We start from the raw sequence: 18,719 nt of genomic DNA on the forward strand, positions 1-18,719 counted from the left end.
TACCAGAACACTGGTAGATTGCCTCAATACTGTTTAGAATGGAATAGACAGATTCTTCAAAATTCTTACACTGTTGGTGTAAAAAACGTTTTAGTCCCCGGTGAAAAAGGTGATTTACTTACCTTTTTCCACCGCTGTGCAGATCTAGTTGCTTCTGGTTCTGCCTCTTTGGCTGAGATCATCAATTCTGATTAGGAAAGCATTGGGAGGCTAATGGGGATGTGCGGCAAAACCCTGTGTTGCGCCAATCAGCATCTCCTCGTAGAGAGGAATTAAATCTGAATGACAGCCACTAGTGTCCCTAGGCAGTAACGTAAACACTGCCTTTTCTTTGAGAAGGCAGCGTTTACATTAAAATGCCTGTAGAGACAGGCTATAGACACCAGCACAACTACATTAAACTGTAGTTGTTCTGGTCACTATTTCCCTTTAGTATCCCTTTAATTGAATGTACTGCGTCTTTGATCCATTCTATCCAGATAATTTTGTCTTGCTGACAACTGTTTCCCATAATAGGATTGTCTTTACTGAACTGTCTCAAGACCAGAGCTATATAAAATATTCAAGTGGTTCACCTTTTGCTCTATTTTTAAAAAAAGTTTTAACTCTGAAACCCTCTATATTCCTTCCTGCCTTGAAATACTCACAAGTATGTGCAGTAAATTTGAAGAAAACAAGAAACCAAGGAGGAAATGAGAAGTAAATCCAGCTGAGATTGCAAAATTATTAATTTGGCAATATTTGAGTGACCCCATTTATAGAAGAGGTTCTAACAAATGAGGGTTGCTGTTAAAAAAATATAATTACTCATGCCTTTTTGGCTACAAACATAAACATACAAGAGGTTTAGTCAAAATACTAGCTGGAGCAGTACCACTGCATTTTGGCCCAGAGTTGGTTACCTGGATAAGCGGTGTAATAATGATTTTTCAAATATGTACTTCCCACTTTTTATTCCAAAATGTATCTGGTTACTGCATAATGCTACAGGATTTGTTGATAATTTTGAAATTTATAAAATAATAATAATAAAAATGGTCTAACATTATCCTCTTTCAGGGTTGGCACACCATATTAAATTAACGATTACACAAATCAAGCGCAGGCTTAGAAACCCATGTTTTAACAGTATTTCCAGTTTTCACTGATATTTTTGATTAATACATTATCACACAAGAAGTTAAGGGATGTTTACAGCAATTCATGTTGTAAGGAAAGCAAATCATAAACTGACTGAAAAGAAGATGACCAATTTAGAAGATGTCCTACACTGAGACGTGGTAATTTTCAGGGACTGGTAAATCAGTTAATGTCACTGCTGGGTTTGCTGGGTGGTGTTCTTAATGGATAGAACAATCCCAGACACAGGCTATTATAGGCACTCCAGCTTGCATGGTTCTCAACTCCCACGATGATGTTCACAAAAACTATAAAAGGCTGGATGGATGTCAAAGGAGTTACAGTCCACAGAAGCTGCAAATTAGAAGTTGATTACCCCTGGTAGTTTCAAACTGGCAGGACAACCAAGGGAGAGGCAAGGAAAGATTTATCAACTTAGTAGGTCAAATGTCTGCAAACACTGGGTTGAGCAACAGTAGGCGACAAAACTAACCGCTGTCCTCCTGGGGAAAAAAAAAACAGAGGGCCCATGTTAGCTAATTAGAAAACAAGTAAAGCATTGGAGTGCATTATGTAATGGAATGCTCTCTCTCCTGGTCCATTGGTGTCCTTTTGCCATATCAACCCAAACAGTTACCCCATCCTTTCTATACCACTTACACACAAGGGAAAGATTGTATGACATATGGAGAAGTCTGCCAAGAGACTGTTAATTTGGGACCTGTAACTGTGATGGATGTTAACCTTGAGTAATGCAATTATTATTAGAACACTTTCTTCCTTCTTGTTCGAATAACATATTTTTAATGTAATTAAGTAGTAATTAAGTTTACATTTATGAACATATGATTTGTTGTTGTTGTATTGTTGCCATTATATCAGCTTTATGACAAGGTTCCCTCAACTCGTAACAAGCTTCACTCTGCCAGTGATATATATATATATATAGACACACACACACACACACACACACACACAATAATAAAAAGATGACATGCCTTCTGGAACCCTTGTGTTTAATTTTTAAAGTAAATATATGTTTTCATTTCCTATCCCAGCTTACTCTTTCTCCATGGAGCAGCAATCTTCAAGTTCTCTTTGGTCAGAACCACTACATATTCAACATAAAACCATACAACACAAAACCATGCATATTCACTTTGCATTTATACATCCTGGCATTTTGTGAAAGTGCCAGGCATCTATAAAATCTGCTTTTGACCAGTTTCAGTCATTCCATTTGTGCTTGGTCTTGGAATGTAAGCGGTTCTTATGAACAAAAATGGTGGAGCAAGTATTTCTTGTGATTGTTATTTTTAATAATATTTGCTTTATACCCTGATATGGATTTTCACTGATCAATATCTAGGTGCCGGTACACACTCACATATGTACACATACATGCCAACTAGCAAACGGTTCTCTACTCATTTCCCTTAAACTAATGGCTTCTCTATTCCAAAGACAAAGGATTCTATGGTTATCCAGAAATAAACAAAATAAAATCTTGATGACTTTACACAGCAGTTTGTAATAAGATTTCAATTTGCAAACAAAAATAAAGCTAGTAGATTATCAGTAAAACACTGTGTTCCATTTAAACTATCACAGTGTTAAAAAAAAGAAAAGGATGAAAAGGATGTCCCACTAAAAGAAAGTAAAATAACATATCAACAGCAGAACCTCAATCTGGATTTATATCTTCACTTTATGTAATATTTTATTCCATCAGAATACCACTAAGCTGAGGCTGGGGAACGATTAATACAAGAATATTAACTGTATTACTAAGAGAGAGCTGTGTCCTTGAACCAGACATCAAGCTAGAAATAAGAACCGTGCGAGAAGCTTCTAACTATGTCTGGTCATCAGACGCTCAGAGCTTGTCATTCATGCTTTCTGGCTTGCCCCTAATCTCAGATCTGGAGTAACATTTATTGTTTACATCTTTCTGCATCATGATAAAATACATAATGTTAGCAGGTAAAAAATGAAGACGATGCAATCTTGAGAGAACTAATTGCATATAACATCCCTATTTGTATCCATAATGCATCTCCACTGCTTCTAACATTGTGGTGTTCCTGCATCCCTGCAGCTGAAAACGGACACACTCTTTGTTCCTGCAACTTGAAAACCCTGAGATAAGATGGCAATATTTCTGTACATTTCTTGCCCTTTATTTAAAAAATAAGGATTACCGTATATACTCGAGTATAAGCCGACCCGAATATAAGCCGAGGCCCCTAATTTTACCCCAAAAAACTGGGAAAACGTATTGACTCGAGTATAAGACTAGGGTGGGAAATGCAGCAGGTACTGGTAAATTTTTAAATAAAATTAGATCCTAAAAAAATTATATTAATTGAATATTTATTTACAGTGTGTGTATGAATGCAGCGTGTGTGTATGAGTGCAGTGTGTGTATGTGTGCAGTGTGTGTGTGTATGTGTGTGTGTTGCAGAGCCTTGGTGGGGAGTGGGCATATTTTTTTATTTTTTTAATATTTTTTATGGTTAATTTTTATTATTTTAATATTTATTTTTTATTATTTTATTTGTAATATTTATTATTTAATTTTTTTCGTCCCCCCTCGCTGCTTTATACATAGCAGGGAGGGGGGCTTCTTCCCTGGTGGTCCAGTGGCATTGGTAGTTCAGTGGGGGGGGAGGAGGGGGCCGTCAGAGAGTTTACTTACCTCTCCTGCAGCTCCTGTCAGCTCTCTCCTCCTCTGTGCCGTCCGTTCAGCACCTCTATCAGCTCACACTGTAAGTCTCGCGAGAGCCGCGGCGAGACTTGCAGTGGGAGCTGACCGAGGTGCTGAACGGACGGCGCGGAGGAGGAGGAAGCTGACAGGAGCTGCAGGAGAGGTAAGTAAACTCTCTGACAGCCCCCACAGCCCCAGTCTGTATTATGGCAATGCAAATTAGTATATGTTCTTGATGGAATGGGGTGCTGCTGGTGTCCCATTAAACAAGGCAGCACTGGGTATTTTTGCCTCTAATTTAACGCAGTTGTTCAATATGATGGTAAAACATGATGACATTTTACAAGTGTTTTGGATTTCTATACAAGCTACGGTTACATATGTGAGACAACATACTAATCGGCTTTACGTACTAGGCCATCTACAGAAACATCCAGGTCAGAACAGAGAACGGAGATGTTTATCCATTCTGGCTGCCGTGGGCTGTTAGGGCACTAATGCTCAGCCCTAAGAGGTGATCATCATGGCAATTGTACTTTAAACCAGCTGGATTGTCTATCCACGCATAATGGAAGGAAACATTATAAAAGATGGTACAAAAATGAGACGGGGGTAAAAAAAAAAAAAAAAAAAAAATGAGAAAAACTACAAAATGAACGCTGCCCTGTATCTAACTAACTGACGCAGCCAGAAAATGATCCGTTTGTACAATGTCTAGATCAAAGTGTAGAACGATAGACTACCTAGTTAGAGCTGTGCTACGGTCACCGAATCTTAGTGTAATGGTCCTTGACTCCCAAGAGCAGATTGCAAAGAAATGACTTGTAGTCTATACTCTAATAGTGGCAGGGACTGTTCGTAAACATGCTGTGTTGGACAGTATATGTTCCTTTATTCCTTTTTACGCCAAAACCTTTAATGATGAGACTTTAATGTGACCCACCCGTTTTAATGTATAGAGATAAAACATTAAAATCAAGAATAAACTAGAAATAAAAGGTGACATCTAAAATAAATCTGTTTCTTCCACTGTTTGCACTACGCATATACCATAAACCCTTAAGAAAGAGGTATACACAGGCTATGAGCAATAAGTAGTTTAGCTATTCCGAGAACGTTTAGACAAATAAAGATATCTATTTATATAGATAACTTGATAGGAACTACAAACAGCAAGTGTAGGGCACAGTAGACACTATGACCATTTAATTTCATCTCATTGAATTGGTTATAGTGCCTGGAGTCACCTGGCACTGTCCCTACAGTGTTAAATCATTTTCGAGCAGATTAACACAGAATGAGGGTCCCTGGCTTCCCATGACCTGGTACCTATTAGATATTTGCTAAGTGAGAGATTACACACGTCTGAATTGTAGCCATACCAACTTATGCCAGCAATGAGCACTGTGATAGACAGAATTGACACTCTCAGCCAATAAGAGCTGCTCAGGCTAATGCTTCCTCATAAGTTGCACTGAAAACCCTGCTGTACCCAAGAGTTTGCATAAAAACAAGTTGTTACAGTATAACTTCTGAATTACCCCTGATGAAGCCCAGCCATGGGTGTCTCTCGAAGGGGGAAGAGCTTTGGATAGACGATAGTAAACATAGATTGACTGCAACGGTGACAGTGTCCAAGGGGGCACTGCAAAAGCTCCAGGAGACTTCTAGGTAATGAAATGGGGGATATGTAGCTTATGTCTACAAAAAGAAACATAACATTAAAACAAGATTAAGCTTTAAAATGATAACATTACCACAAAACACTTATAAAAGGCATAACATAAATGTCATAATTTACAAAGATATTTTTTAACTGAAGTGTTCATATTATGTAGACGTTACACCCCCCTCAATTTCAGTACTAAAAGGGTTAAAATTGCTATAAGCTCACCTTTATTTGAGCTTTTCCAATCATTGGGACATACAGTGCATCCTCAACAAATCACTGCCTTATGTCAACAATGCTTCTTGAGAAGAAGCACTCACTTCTAGTTTGAAGTCAAATCAAAGCAAGTGAGGTAGGATACCTCCTGGCTGTCTGACAGCTGGCGATGTTACTAAGGGGATTTATAAAAGTGTAGATTTCCTCTTGAAACGGACATGCTAACTGCTAAAGCACTTCAGCAAGCTAAAGTACTTTATGAGACTGGAATGACTGTCCCTTTACATTCTAACAGCCTGACAACAGAGATCACACCAGCCGCACAAACCAAAAGAAAATTTTTATCTTGCTCTTTTCTCAATTCCCTTTCCCACTTGGAAGATGCTATGATTTTAGAAACAGTGCACATTTTCTAATCAGGGAAGTAATTATTTGTTTTGTAGAAATGTCCTTTCCTAAATATTTTGCATTCCACTTTGTATTGCTTAGAATAGTAAGCATTATCGACCCTTTTTCCCCAGTGGTGGGGGCTTTGGAAATTATGGACCATTCATCCATAAACACAAGCTATAGATACCTGGTGACAACATCCATATTACCTTACACGCATAAGTAGAACTGAATAATTTCGATACTTTGATCACACTTACATTAAAATCATACACAGACACTGAGCGGCATAGGTGATGTCCCTAAAAGGAAAGCTGTGGGCAAGATGCCCACATACTCTTCCTGCTTATTTAACCCCTTAAGGACACATGACATGTGTGGCATGTCATGATTCCCTTTTATTCCAGAAGTTTGGTCCTTAAGGGGTTAAGCTTCTGACTGAACCTCTGACCAAGGGAAGTCTGATCATCTTTGCCGATACCATCACGTTAATGACTCATCAGATTGATGGAAGAATGGTTTTAAAGTTCAGTGGTTGGTGAAGATGAAATGAACAATTTAAGACGTGTGACAATTGCTTGCTCTCACCTTCTAAATATGAGCAGAAAGCAGCATGAAGGGTTCGCAGTGCCAGTTCTTGTAGTGGTAACACAGAATCTGCTGCAGAACCTATGGCTTTCACCTCTGCCGGAAGATGGACGCTGAGCTGCCCAGATGTAAAGGAAAGTAGCTTTATCTCATGAATGGGAACAGGGGAGCCACAGCTGTGAAAAAGTTGGAAAAAAAAATAATTTACACAACAATACGTTGCAGGAACTGAAGGCAGGACAGTTTAAACAGTTTTGTTTAAAGCATAGTTTTTGTATAAGCTTTCAAAGTTTTCCAACTCTACAGAAGTCAGCACTGGCCCCTTGATCAGCATTAAAGTGCCGTTTGCTTTAGTCACGACAAACATGACATTATGTTAGCAGCAAGGAACTTGACATTTTAAACCCTTTTATACATTCCTTATTTTGTGGTTAAATGTTATTAGCGGATTCTATGCCACAGAGCCATAAACGCATAGAGGAATGGGCTTACCCACTACAGCCAATGACTTTGTTATACAGGAAAGAAGGGAGGCCTTTAAGCTGAATATTGTTATCCACATAGACATATTGTAGTTCACGAGATCTTCCCAAATCTGAAGAGAGAATAGAAACAAACCATTTGACCAGTCAAAGTACCAACAATGCACAGATTATGAGCACGCTGTCAAATAGTGCACTCACTGTGTTCACATATATATATATATATATATATTTATATTTATATATATATATTTCAATTTACACATTCGGCCAACACACTATTTGGTCACTTTGATTCTATGAAAAGCACAGCTATGAAAGAATGTTCAATTTCACAACCCTAAGATATGGACGAGAGACAATGTTATGTTTTAAAGGAAAAGGCAGCAGTAGAACCAAGGTCTACACATGGAAAGCCACTGTCCCAAATGCTGAGTGTAATAAAACCACTCTCCTGGCATTTAAATAGGAGGAAAAAAAGTTTAGAATTCGGAGGATCACAAAGTCCCTATAACTAAAGGGGTATTGATTATTTTGACAACGCTCAAAACTCACAATGCACCCTCTGTCACCCCAATATTTTTTGATTATGATGGATGAGGTAAAGTTACAGGATTCTCAATAACAGCACATTTATCATGTCCCTCCTCCATTTCCACTTTAGCCTTTTTGAATTTTTTGGCTCTTCATAAATAATAATACAACTTTTCCAGGCATGGTAGTAGAGAAAAAGATCCCAGGATCCACATAAAAAAGTTACCTGTGGTGTCACTAGGAGAATGTTACATGGCACATGATTGATCACAAAGATCCTGAAATGATCAGGCTAACTCCTAAAGATTTCTTTGAGGTCCTTTACTTCTATATGCATGTTTTAACACTTGGACTAAAGGCCACATGTTTTTTTTTTTTTTTTTTTACCACATATCCTACCCCCCTCAGTGATTTCTACAGTTGAGCCTAATGAGCGTGCAAGAATCTCAATCTGTGACTCCAGAGACCTTCTGTGACTGTACACCAGACCACCAGGTCCTGGATTCCAAAAACATATGCACAATTGGAGAGGGTCACTGTCTCAAGAAATATATGTTATTATAATCCTAATTAGTATTATCCCTTTAAGATTAATCTACAGACATGCTTCTGTAGCCCTGTAATCTGTTCAATAAGTATTTGCATTGGGTTGATAAAGAAGGATTTGTGTAGTTCAGAATACATCAACATCCTGAACAAACTAACTTCTTTTCTTTTTCCTTTTTCTCTCCCCATTGCGCGTCTTTCCCCAAACTGATGTCTTACTACTCATTGTTCTACTGTACCTTATCTTTATTAACATAATTAAGTAATACATGCTTTACTTTGATCATCACAATTAACAGCAAAGAGCCATCTCTGGTGGCACAGGAAGAAAATTGGAAAAGGACACTGAGGAACAAAAAAAGAAAGACAGTAATGGATAAGATATAGAAGATAGTACAAATGGAAAGATAGGGGCGAGCACAGATGAGATAGAAGAACATGAACAATGCAATGGAACATAGAGACTGAGTGTTGAAGAAAGCAGAAGACAGCATTCTAACGTATGTGAAAGAGAGCCCGGCAATAAATGATAATTATGGTTGAGTGTAATAGACCAGTGTTCTGGAGGTCCACTACAGATGATCACCAGGAACAAATGTTGAAGGCATCCTAAAGTCCACATAATAATACATTTGTGAATTGTGAGCTCTGTTTACATCTGTATCAGAAATCTATGGTTAGTGTTACTGCATTTCAACAGATCTGTGCTGGATACTGACTGCCAGAGCTGTTCTGCTAAATCGTTGAATTAAGAGACCAGGGAACTGTAAAAGGAGAGAGGAGGGGGGAAAAAAAACCTTTCCCTTTCTAAAAAAATAATTGTTAAAAACATAAGAATTAGAGACCTGGTAAGTGTTAGACTGGATCATGTGTGTTGAATGGAGAGTAAGAGATCCTGGAAAGCAGTAAAGAAAAATAGTCACCAAAGACTACAAGAATGTTGGTACCAAAAAATGTTTGGAAATTAAAATTGGTTCCTTATATGCAAAAAGCTGGAAACCAGTGCTCGATGAGAAACAGGTTTAGCTTTCATAACACATTGTCGCTCGGCTAGCTTCTTGGCAGGTGCCCAGCACATGATTTTATTTTTTATCACCGGAGCTCAGAAGTTGGCAGCTGCAGCTCCATTGTCTGGAGAGCAATGTGTGTGATTTACATCGAGCTTTGGACTGGACTGGTGCTGATGGCCAGACTCACACAAAGCCCAAATATGGGAACTTTTGCTAACTGAGCAGAACAGACCAAAGTAAACGATGTTTGTATAGAAGCAAAGTCCTGCCAAGAGAAGAGGGAAATACACATAAGCAAGCAAGATAATGGAGAAAATCAAAATTATCTTTGAGGCAGCAACAAAAAGATTACTTGTAAGTTAACATGTTGACTGCCAAATGGAATCCCTGTCCTAGGCAGGAAAAGAAGGAATGATCAAGAATACAATGTCACAACCCACACATTTTTTTCGTTTTCCAGATCTGGCAAATGAAACCAAATAACATGCTGAAAGCTTTGGTGTTTATTCACTAAATTCTGAAAAGTTCAAAAATAACAGATTAGGAAAAATACTCCAAATAGCTTATTAGACTAAATTTTGCAATTCTAATTTGTGAAAATGTGGTGTTTAGTGAATAAACTCTTTTAAGTTTATTTTTTTCAGAATCTGGAACTGTGGCTTTCCATGTGTATTGTTCTTAGATTATCGGAGATCTTGGTTCTACTGTTTTCCTTTAATGCATAAAATAGTCCCTCGTCCATATCTTAGAAGCCCTCAAGTGACCCCCTCCCCTGATTTTCATCTGAAGATAATTAGACTCCGCTAAAGCGTCAGAATGTATTAATTATTATCTACTTCCTGCATCAAGTATTAAACAAGATGAAAGTGTGTAAACACCACAACAGAAAAAGAAATGTTAATTGAAAACCTCCACTGCCATTTGCTTATTAAAGCAAAGTATCCCTCTCAGGATAAAAAGGGGATTCAATACAGAGAAGTATAAAACACGTCAAATTGACATCTCAAAATAAGTAACAAGTACCGTACTTTCAATGATTGTAATGCTTACACATTTCTGGAGCAAAGATGCAAGCACACTTCCGGCTTGTTAGAAGTCAAGATGTGTGCACATTAAGAATGAAGATATCATTAGTGCAACACGCCAATAATCCACATATAAGCCGTAAACAAGATATATAGTTCAATGACATAGCTCAGTATTTGGTGCTTCAGATACAGTACTTCTAACCGAATGATGCATCTGAAAACACCTAGTTAGAGATATACAGGGTAATTCACTAAACTTAGTTTTAGCTAATTAAGTGTGAATGGCAAAATTGAGGTTTAACAAGTTCATTTGGAGATATTCCCCATCTCAGCAACAGTCATAACTCAGTTTGTGAAAACCCTGATTGTTTATTATGAGATGTTAACAAAAGCTTCCCAAAAGTCTAAAAACATTCCACAGCATCCAGACATTCAGCATCCATACACCGCTACCGATTGGCTAAGGGGCTTTGTAACGGAGCCTGTACCCCTGGCTGGGTACCTCTGCCAAGGACTGCTTCCTAGCTGGAACAGGGAACAAACCACAGCACTTCTGGCCACAGTCGCTGTGGCTTGACTGGGGCCCTGGGAACGCTCCTTCCTGAAGCCAAATGGGGAATTTGCTCTAGAAAGCCCTAGGCACTGGACGACAATCCGGCCTGGGAGCTCTAGTCCTTACAAGGACTTTCCCCCGTTGAATTCCCTGCAAGCTGGAATAGCAGACACAGGGGTAAATATTCCTTCCCTCCAATAACAGGACGACACGCAGTTTTGGAGTGCAAGCTGGAATGCTTTAATAGCAGCCACAACTGGCCTTATATGCATGTCCCCATGCAAGGGGCACTCCCAACTGGACCTTGTGGGGGACTGCAGCACAAAGTCACAGATGAATGACAAAGGTGTTTAAATAAATGACACTCCCATATACAAGCATACAATCCCTCCCCTCTGCCTGGGAGATAATTGGATCAGTAACTGTACTAATTCTAATCCAATTATCTCCAAGTACAGAAAAACATACTTTTTCAAAACACCTCAAAAGTACCCTAAAAATACATAAAACCCCACATATGTTACAATCCTGATAGCCCTGATCTGAGTGACCAACATATCCAAAAACCACCTAGATCAGTTCAGGGGTTCAGGAATTTCTAGGCATGGACTCATAGCCAAAAATAGTTCCATAGAATCGCGGCTAAGTGCCGCTGGGGAACTGACCGGGAACCGCGAAGTTTTCATGCCGAAAATAGTTCCAGGGCATTTGCAGCTAAGTCCCCCTGAAGTCTATTCGCAGTTTTGTTACATGCGAATAAGATGGCCGCCTACTCGTGGTCGTCCATAGGAATTGCGGCCACCCAGACGAACACTTAGACCAGTACGGTGGAAATTGCAACATTGTATCAATTAAGCTTAACAAGCTCCCGGGTGGTCTACAGTTCGTGTGGCTGCTCAGTTACCGAACCATATAATTCAAATAGACAAACGGAGACGTTTATATCACAGTTTACAGGGTCCATAGTCTGTGGGCAGGAGGCTGGCAAGCAGGCCCCTCCAAGAACTCATGGCAAACTCACTTGAAAAGTGAGTTTGTCGGGGGCGGGGCCTGACAGCCGACCAAGATGGTCGCTTAGAACCAGAGCTCCTCAAGAGGAACTCACTTTTAATGCCGCTAATGGGCCAAACGAGACTCCAAATTGAGCGAAATCTTGCATCTCAGCCGGGGGAACACCCACACTGCCCCCCGCAGCAGGGCAAGCCTGCAACTCATGGCTCCCGCCGGCACTGGACATACACGATGCCCGCAGCAACACATGAGGTAGGGGAGACGGCCGATTCCCGGCCTCGAAGTGGGACCTGCCGGTCGGCTTGGGGCTCTAACACCCCCCCCCCTGGGCCGGTGGGGGATATCCCGGCCCCCATGGGTACGCCAAAGGACTACCCTAGACAAGCGACACAGCCTGCAACCAAACTAAACTGCCGAGGCCCAATCAAGAGGGCGGCACAGGCGCGGCCTACAACAGCGAGCACCCATGCCCAACCACCCAAGCATACCGCAGAGTTTTTTGACCGGATCTGTGCAAGCCTCTGGACACAGCTCCGTACTCGGGATCGGTCCTTCCAGCTGGCGATCAGAGAGGTGGCAGCATGGATTCGCCCTGCAATCCGGCGACGCCTGCGTGGCTACCCGCCTCGAACCTCCAGAGCGGCCACCAGACGAAAAAGACGCCGAAGATCTTTATGGCGGGAAACAGCGCCACGTTCCTCGGGCGCAAGCACTCGCTCCCACACACACCAGAACGGGACCATCGAGCATGCCCAACCTGCACACCACTCAGCGGCACCAGAGACCCCTGACCAGCGAAGCACAACCCCACACTTGAGGGCTCATACTGAAAGCCGCGATGCTAAACGAGAGAACATCCCGCCGACAAGCAATCACGACGGGAACGAGCCGAGGGACTCCAGCAGAGGGCAGAGGAGTACTCCTCATAGGGGCAGCCACGGGGCCCAGCCTGATGGACTCAGCGACAACATACGAGCTGCGCCCAACACAGGAATCGGGTGAAGTACCTAAGACAGAGAAACTGCCTGATACCAAGATGCCAAACACCTGACACTCCTACGGAATATAAAAACATGAGACTTATGTGATTGCTATCACTCTATGCCGACAGTTAATCAATCCTGCAATGATGCTTAACCAAGACTAAGCGTGTCCCCTTTAAGTTTAATATCTACTAAAGTGTGCTAAGCATAGGGAAAGCCTCATACTATGTAATACTGCTTAGCTTGCCTTAACTAGCACCTACCATGTGATGATACTTATGCATGCAACCACAATACCTTAATACATAAACAGAGTCACTGCTTAGCTAAAATACTAATGCTAAATGATGAACCGACTACAGGCAATAATTGTAACCCTGCTTACGTATAAAAAAAAAAAAATGTGCGATAATGCAAGCCACTAACATACTCTTTTTATATGCTTATATATGTTGATATACGCTGTTGTGGCGTTTGTGAAAACTATGTACCTACCCGCACAACAAAAATAAAGAATTAAAAAAAAAAGAAAAAAAAAAAAAAAGAAAAGTGAGTTTGTCACAGGCCTATTGACCAAAATGCTAACTTATGAATATACTGTAGGAAGAATTAGGTGACGAGGGTCCTGATCAAGCAACGTATAGTCGTAGAGGAAGTGGGTTAAATGTTACTCGTCACAGCTCGCTGTTTGTTAATAAACTACTAAATAATTATATTTAACATACAGCAATACAAACATGTTGAATAGGGACAGAAACAAACCTAACTAAACAACTATTTAGTTCTGGATCACCCTTACAGTGAATCTATGTTGCTTTTGTTTTTGTTAATCTAAACCTGGTCTTGGTATTGTTAAACAATAAATCATCATGCAATTTCCACCCAGGGCTCATTTTTAATGTGGCCATTAAATATCAGCCATACGATGATGTTATTACTAATAGCCAGTAGATATTTGTGGCCAAAAAATACAGAGAGGTGTCTGACTTCGTGGCCCATGTTTAGCTGTCCACAGCTACTCACTGTCTGCATCTTAGTGTTTAACTATTAGGAGTTTGAACATAAAGCGGTAAAAGGCGCGCATTCTAAGTTGTCACCATAGCAACCACAACTGGAAGGCAGGGCCGGATTAAGAGCCCAGTGGGCCTGGTGCTGATAATTATGATGGGCCTAATTACAAAATCTTATTGACCAAAAACACTAAAACAGTCCTACCTCCTAAACGTCATGTATCTGATGGAGATGATGCAGTAGGGAAACTCATAGGATGCAACTATGAGAAAACACATACCCTTTGCTAATCTCATGCTTTCATCTTTCAAGTAAACCCATACCCCCTAACAGCAGTGTCCAGTAAAGCAGGAAGTCTATGGATGCGGTAAAAGGGTGGGCTACTGACACAAATCACATAACCAGAACGGCCGAAAGGGCGAACATACACAAAAAGGGGGAATGTCTGTGTCCCTATGTCTCCCAGTCCCTTAGTGTTTGTGTCCTCATGTCTCCCAGGGTCCCTATGTCACTAGGGGACATTGAGAGACATTGGGACACTGGGAGACATGGGGACACAGATACTAGGGAACACTGGGAGACCTGGGAAATCTGAGACTCTTGGGGACACTGGGTGACAGACACGAGGGGACACGGGGAGACATGGGGCACTGAGATACTGTGATATATATGGGACACTGGAGACTTGATAAAAACCTGGGTACAGGTCAAAATGTTGCGGTGTCCAATAAACCTGGTTAAATCTATCACAGTGAGTGCCTGAGATTTTTTTATTTTATACTAGGGGACACTGAGACACTATGGGCACAGAGACACTATGGGCACTGAGAGACATGGGGCACTGAGACACTGATACATAGGGGACACTGATACATAGGGGACATTGGAGACTTGATAAAGACCTGGGTACAGGTCGAAATAAACCTGCCTAAATCTATTACAGTGAGTGCCTGAGATTTTTTCTTTTATACTAGTGGACACTGAGACACTAGGAGACATGGGGACACAGAGACATTGGGAGACTAGGGGACTTTGGGAGTCTAGGGAACACTGAGATACTAGGGACACTGGCACACTACAGACACTGAGAGACACCAGGGACACATGGCGATACTGAGATACTAGGGACACTGGCTGGGAGACATGGGGACACTGCCATGTCTCCTATGTCTCAAAGTTGCCCAGTGTCCCCATGTCTCCCTGTGTCTCCATGCCTCTCAGTGTCCCCATGTTGCCCAGTGTCCCCTAGTGTTTGTATCCCCATGTCTATAGTGTCCCTTAGAGGTGTCCTCATGTCTCCCAGTGTCCTGATGTCACTAGGACACTAGGGGACACTTAGAGACATGGGGACACTGAGACACTAGGGACAGTGGCTGAGAGACATGGGGACACAGACTAGGGGCCACTGGGAGACATAGGGCCACTGTGTCCCTAGTGTCTCAGGGTCATGGGCGTTCGAAAGGGGGGGTAAAGGGGGGTACTTGCCCCCCCCGGATTTTTCAGCTTGTGCTGCTATTTTTCGTTTTAGTGTGAGAATACAGTGCAATACCAGCGCTGACCAGTAGGTGAATGGAGAAAGGCAGGAAGCTACAGCTTATCCCTGCCTCTCTCTCATGACTGAAACCGCAGAGGAGCAGCACAGAGGCAGCCTACAGAGCAGGTAAGTGAGGGATGGGGGGTGGAGGAGACCGCATAGAGGAAGGTAAAGTAGAAGGAGCAGAAAGGTTCTGCAAGGGGCAGGAGGGGTCAGCAAGGAATGGAAAGGGGCAGCAAGAAGCAGGAAAGGGTCGAAAGGTTTTCAAGGAGCAGGAGGGTAAAGTAGAAGGAGCAGCAAGGAGCAGGAGGGGTCAGCAAGGAGCAGGAGGGGTCAGCAAGGAGTAGAAATGGTCTGCAAGAGACAGGAGGGGTCAGCAAGGAATAGGAAGGGGCAGCAGGAAGGGGTAGGGACGGTCTGCAAGGAGTAGGAAGGGTCTGCAAGGAGCAAGAGGGGTCAGCAAGGAGTAGGAAGAGGCAGCAAGGAGCAGGAAGGGTCTGCAAGGAGCAAGAGGGGTCAGCAAGGAGTAGGAAGAGGCAGCAAGGAGTAGGAAGAGGCAGCAAGGAGCAGGAAGGGGCAGCAAGGAGCAGGAAGGGGCAGCAAGGAGCAGGAAGGGGCAGCAAGGAGCAGGAAGGGGCAGCAAGGAGTAGGAAGGGGCAGCAAGGAGTAGGAAGAGGGAGCAGGAAGGGTCTGCAAGGAGCAGGAAGGGTCTGCAAGGAGTAGGAAGGGGCAGCATGGAGTAGGAAGAGGCAGCAAGGAGCAGGAGGGGTCAGCAAGGAGCAGGAAGGGTCTGCAAGGAGTAGGAAGGGGCAGCATGGAGTAGGAAGAGGCAGCAAGGAGCAGAAGGGGTCTGCAAGGAGTAAAAAGGGTCTGCAAGGGGCAGGAGGGGTCAGCAAGGAGTAGTAAGGGTCTGCTAGGAGCAGGAAGGGGCAGCAAGGAGAAAGAAGGGGCAGAAAGGATTAGGAAGGGTCTGCAAGGAGCAGGAAGGGTCTGCAAGGAGCAGGAAGGGGCAGGAAGAATCAGAAGGAACAGAAAGGATCAGCAAGGGGCTGCAAGAAGCTGGAAGGGGAAGAAAGAAGCAGGAAGGGCAGTAAGAAGCAGGAAGGGTCTGCAAGAAGCAGGAAGGGTCTGCAAGAAGCAGGAAGGGTCTGCAAGAAGCAGGAAGGGCCATCAAGGAGCAGGAAGAGCCATCAAGGAGCAGAAAGGGATCAGAAAGAGAAAGGAGCAGAAGGGCGCAAAATAAGCAGAAAGTAGCAGAAAGGTAAAGGAGCAGAAGGAGCCTCAGAAGACAAAGAAGACTGTGTCAAATGAAGGAGAAGAAAATGAGATTGGAGCACTTCATTCTGGACACCACATCATAAGGCGTTGGTATCTGGGCCTGGCAGGGAAACTTTGGACCTTCTCATGTCCCCAGGTAAAAACAAACAATATCAGTGTTAATGTGTTCACTTTTATTTACTGAGTGTCAGGAAACACAGAGGGCCGCTGGGTAGGGGTGCCGCTGATTGGCTAGATGGGTCTGCTAGCACTCTAAGCCAATCAGTAGCTCCCCATTCATAAAAACGTAAAACATTTTTATGAATCGGGAACTAGCGATTGGCTTAGAGTGTCAGCTGACCACTCTAGCCAATCAGCGGCACCCATGCCCAACGTCAATCTGCACTTCCTGACACTCTGTTTCAGAAGTCGAATACCACTGAGCGACCTGGAGATCTGGAGCTGAAGGAAGCCTTCGGGGGTAAACCATTTGAGAGCGGTTTCACCCCTTCAAAGAAAGAGCACCCAGGGGCCTCCTTGCATCACAGCATTTTCATTTCGATAAAGTTGTTATGGTGACCAGAATGTTCCTGTAATTTGATGAAAGGAACACTATATAGTGTCAGGAATACAAACATATATTCCTGACACCATAGTTGTGAAAACGCTATTCATCCTTGCTTTATGTGAAAATTACTATGCTCCTTCCCTTTCATGACACTGTCATAAAGGGGCCAAGCATGGATGTCATTACAATTATGCCCCCCTCCCCCCCCCGGAAAAATTCCTGCGGACGTCCATGCTCAGGGTCCCCATGTTCCCCAGTGTCCCAATGTCTCAGCGTCCCCATGTCTCGGAGCTGCTGTCTGGAGTCTCTGTGCAGAGCTGCTCCCCGCGGATCAGTGAGTAGAGAGAGGCAGGGAGAGAGATGCCGTAACTTCTTATCACTGCCTCTCTCCACACAAACAGCGACCCCTACTGGCCGGCGCTGGTATTGCAGAATAATCTATGTTTATACTGAGACAGACATTTGTATTGCCGGTATTACTGCAATACCGGCACCGGCTAGGCAGCCTCAAATACCTGAGAAATACTTCTGAGAAATACCTGGCAACCCTAAGAAATACATGAGAAATACCTGGCAACCCTAAGAGTAGTGTGTAAAAAAAAAAAATGTAAAAAAAAAAATATATATTTTTTTTAAACCAATGGGCCTATTCCATGGGCCTGGGCCTGGAGCTGCAGCTCCATCAGCCCCTATGTTAATCCGGCCCTGCTGGAAGGTATAAAAGGCTGACTAAGTACATGTGCCTTGCACCTGTAATCTGCCTTAGTAAATAAATGACAACGATAGTGGTAATGGTTGGAGGTGGACTAAGAAAAGTGTTTGTTTTTTTTGGTAGGCACAGGTAGCAATTTAGAGTTAAAGGACCACTCCACACTTCCACCCCCCTTCCCTCCCAAAAATGAAATCACAGTTAAGTTGATATACCCCCAATGAATACACGCATGCATATTTTTAGGTATGTGTTCACTGGGAGTATAGCCTAAAAAAGCTTACAAAAGTTGCAGTTCCTATGACAGCAGCCTTTGTAATTCCTCCCCTCTTTTCCCGGAAGAGACTTTCAGTCTCTTTACAGGGAAATAACCAGTCAGAGGCTTCTCATTGCACGTGTGACGCCATGTGAAGTGGAGTGGGAGACAGGGAGACTTTAGCGTTTGGAATACAGATTTGTATTTCCAATGCTAAGGTGTTCCTTTACAGAAAAACTATAATGGGTTTTACATACCTTTAGCGAAACTGATTATACAAAAGCCATTTAAGTAGTAAAATAACATTATTATTAAAATTATTTATTTTTGTAAATTAACTAGAAATAATGCTAATAATGATCACATGTACCATTCTGGTACCGTTTAGCAGCCCAAATTACTCTCATTAAAGTATATTTATAGCTGTGAAAAGTAGACAATCCAGACTACATCACAGGGTATTTTAATCTTTGTAATAAGGGTATATTACAAGTAACTGACTTTTGGGGTTTTCTTCCAAACACATTAATATGCAGTAACCTCATTCA

At 42.3% G+C, this 18,719-nt stretch overlaps 1 protein-coding gene across 1 annotated transcript in view; it reads right to left on the reverse strand.

Annotated features, from left to right (window-relative positions):
• Positions 1-1,180: 1,180 nt before the first annotated feature.
• The window catches only part of LRRC28 (leucine rich repeat containing 28), a 56,702-nt gene continuing 39,163 nt past the window's right edge, over positions 1,181-18,719 (reverse strand). Inside the window, exons 7-10 of the mRNA XM_063448833.1 lie at positions 7,182-7,284; positions 6,690-6,865; positions 5,368-5,527; positions 1,181-1,622 (exon numbers count right to left, since the gene is read on the reverse strand). Of these exons, the coding sequence (XP_063304903.1) occupies positions 1,550-1,622; positions 5,368-5,527; positions 6,690-6,865; positions 7,182-7,284 (512 nt within the window). The 3' untranslated portion in view covers positions 1,181-1,549. The remainder of the gene's footprint in view (positions 1,623-5,367; positions 5,528-6,689; positions 6,866-7,181; positions 7,285-18,719) is intronic.

Source organism: Pelobates fuscus, chromosome 3 (assembly GCF_036172605.1).
Source record: "Pelobates fuscus isolate aPelFus1 chromosome 3, aPelFus1.pri, whole genome shotgun sequence".
Lineage (NCBI taxonomy): Eukaryota > Metazoa > Chordata > Amphibia > Anura > Pelobatidae > Pelobates > Pelobates fuscus.